General features: G+C 35.0%; 1 protein-coding gene across 2 annotated transcripts in view; it reads left to right on the plus strand.

Moving 5' to 3' along the window:
- LOC107719075 (rho GTPase-activating protein 24-like) overlaps positions 1 to 3,003 on the plus strand; it is a 44,284-nt gene extending 41,281 nt beyond the window's left edge. For both annotated transcript variants that reach the window (XM_016526385.1, XM_016526386.1), the window contains 2 exons: positions 2,377 to 2,464; positions 2,927 to 3,003. In XM_016526385.1, the coding sequence (XP_016381871.1) occupies positions 2,377 to 2,464; positions 2,927 to 2,970 (132 nt within the window). In that variant the 3' untranslated portion in view covers positions 2,971 to 3,003. The remainder of the gene's footprint in view (positions 1 to 2,376; positions 2,465 to 2,926) is intronic.
- Positions 3,004 to 3,319: the final 316 nt, after the last annotated feature.

The following is a 3,319-nucleotide window of genomic DNA, read 5'->3' on the forward strand; positions in this document are numbered from 1 at the left end:
ATATATATATATATAAATATATATATATATATATATACATTTTTAATATACAATAGAGATCAAAATTAGAGAACAATAAATAAATACTTCATTTTTTTTCTAAAATATTGTTAATCATCATCGCTCAAAATTTGAAGTAATATTAGCTTGTAGGTATACCACTGGTTTTACTCATATGTTTTACAAAATAACCAATGCATTTCAACAAAAACCTTTATTTTGTGGAAAACACAGTGATCAAACTTAGAGATCAGTAACCACTGAAGGATGAAAGAAGATTACAACTACAATTTTGGAGGGTTACAGCTGTCAGAAATGAGTAGGAAGTGTAAAGGCCCCTGCACAAATGCAGACATGGTTTTATGTTTACGCGGTGCTATGCAAAGCAACGCGTAAAAAGACAGTATAAGTCATTATAATCCATAATTATCTCCCCACTGGATGCAACGAATGCCTCGTTTATAGTGGGTTTTCATGTTTTTGAATCATCGCTCCGGCCTGACAGGGCATCATCACAATATGGTAAGGGACGTAACATTTCCGTCTCACGCTTGAGGTATTCGGCCAATCACAACACACCTCGCTTTTTCAGACCGATGAGCTTTATAAAAATCGACGCGTTTCAGAAAGGCAGGGCATAGAGGAGAAACAATAATGTACAGTATGTGGAAAATGTGTTTTTTGAACAACCTTAAACTGCATAAACACATTTCATTTAAAATACAGTAAAAACAGTACTATTGTGAAATATTAAGCATTTCTGATGAGTATTTAGATTACAAAATAACATGTAAAATGTGATGTGGTGCATTCTTGTCTTATATATATACAGTAAATTTACTATTTTATATATATATATATATAAATATTGAACCTTAAACCGCATAAACACATTTCATTACACCAAATACACAAAATAATGTTCTGTTTAGCAGCATCATATGACCCCTTTAAATAAGAGGATGAAGTAACACCTAGCATTAAAATTATGGGAAATTTCCCTCAAGCATCTCTTGCATCACCCCTCAAGCTTTTTTAGGTTACAAAATAATAACATGTCAAATGTAATATGCTGCATTCTTGTCTCTTGACTTTATTAAGTGCATTGAAGTGTCTCCAGTTATAATATTGGAAATAAATACAGTTATTTTATAATTTAAAACTTTAGTTTTTTCTGTAAAAAAAAGTGTTTACTTAAAAAAATATACACACACACACACACTTGAATATACAATTTAATATAAAAATGACATTTAATTGTATATTATGTATGTATATGCATATAAATATACATTATGAAAATACACACACATACTGTATATACATGTGTGTATGTATACTTTGCATAGTATACAGTACATATAATTATAAGTAGTATGATAGTAGTGTAGTTTGAAAGAAAATGACAAACAGAGAAAGACATATGAGATAAAAGAAACCATCAATAGAGGAGGGTGAGATGCTGGGAGGATAAAGAGACAGACAGAGATGAGAGCAATGGAGGAAAATCAGGCTGCTTTACTAGTCTGCTGGTGGTTGTAACATGGTCCGCGTGGCACGATGATGTTGGGTCTATTTAAAGCAGCAGTTCATCCAGCGTGTCAAACACTGATCTATAATCCCACAGCAGTCACAGGGCTGCTTAAGATCCGATTTCTACATCTAATGCCGCCTGCGCTCTGTCATACAGACCCCGAGGGATCCATCTGTAACCCCTGAACTGGCAGCGCTGCTTTCTGACTCCAGCTAATGCCCAGATGATGAGATGGTTTCCAGCATGGACATTTCTCATCCCTTTGTCTTTCAATTAAACTCTGGGCACAGTTGGGCTTAACAAAATATGTATACTACCGGTCAAAAGTTTGGAATAATAAATTTTTTTATGTTGTTGAAAGGAGTCTCTTATGCTTATCATTTTTTCAGTTTTTTAAATTTATTTCAGATATATATTCTGTATGAAATATATATATATTTATATTTTGTATTTGATATATTATTTTGATAGAAATTTTATATCTATATATGATATCAATCTGTAAATATTTAATATTTAAAAAATATATGGAAAGTAAGTTGGACTTTATTTTAATGTGTGTATATATAATTTGTCTATATTGTATGTAAAATATATTTAGATTTTTTATTTATGTATAATATAGGGCATTTTAATGAAATATTTATATTTTTAATTTTATATTTTTTACAAAATATACAACTGAAAAGTAAATCTAAAGAAAGGTATTTTTCCCATTTTAGCATCCTATTCTCCAATGCACCCAAGCTTTTTTCCTACCGTGATTTATTTTCCTCTTACGTCTTGCTTTTCCTCAGCAGTTTGTGTCTGACTAGTTTATTTTGGCTTTTTTGTTCCTCTAGGGCACCATTTCCCTACCTGGCAACAGAGTCACCGAACATCCCAGCAATGGGGAGGAAGGCGGAAAGTTCCTATTTGAAGTCATCCCAGGTAAGGAGAAAGCCGTTTTTTTTTTTTTTTACCATGTCTGTTTTTCCAATGCAGAGTTCCTTTAGCTTTCATGATGGGACCGCAGTGACCTCACTCACTGAGGAGAGGTCTTCAAAGACTTTCATCCCCGCTAATGAGAACAGATAGAAGCTGGGCACTTCGCTGACAAACACAGCTGAATCCTGACGCTCCAGACACAACACATCACAGGAAATCTGTCGTTTCAGTGGAACGGTCTCTTGCATTTGTAAACAATGCTCATTTCTAAATCTTCTAGGCATCTTGTCATGTAACCCAACCAATATGTTTTCAAATGGATCCCTCTTTATACACGTTTGTGGGTAATTTGTTCTCTTCCAAATGTAGTTTAGTGATGAATGACGCTGGATCTGCCACCTGCTGTAATTAGCTTACAGATCACACTCTTCTCTCGCTCTCTTCGGGCTCTGGTTGTGTTTGGAGAGGGTTCAGATAAAACGCAGATGTCCCTCTCATGCGGTGGATGATGAATCACTAAGGATAGATGAGTGCTTGAGGAGCAACAGAACAGCAACTGAACTCCTGTTCAGTTCTGGGGAACACTCTGATAACATACACACCTGAGCTTCAAGCTAAATAAATGACTGAATCAAATAACAGACACACCTAACAGCTGGAACTGTGGTACCACACACTCACACTATATCAACATGTTATATTGGGGCTACAAACAACACTCACAAACTGGTTTGGATCAGTTTGCCAAATCATATATATATATGAGCAATATCACTCGAGTACGAGAGCGATACCGGCTCTATAACAGCATGGCTGTGATTAGGCCAGAGGCACGAGGCCGCAGGCAAACACAGCCGC

Source organism: Sinocyclocheilus rhinocerous, unplaced genomic scaffold (assembly GCF_001515625.1).
Source record: "Sinocyclocheilus rhinocerous isolate Xijiao unplaced genomic scaffold, SAMN03320098_v1.1 scaffold663, whole genome shotgun sequence".
Taxonomy (NCBI): Eukaryota; Metazoa; Chordata; class Actinopteri; order Cypriniformes; family Cyprinidae; genus Sinocyclocheilus; species Sinocyclocheilus rhinocerous.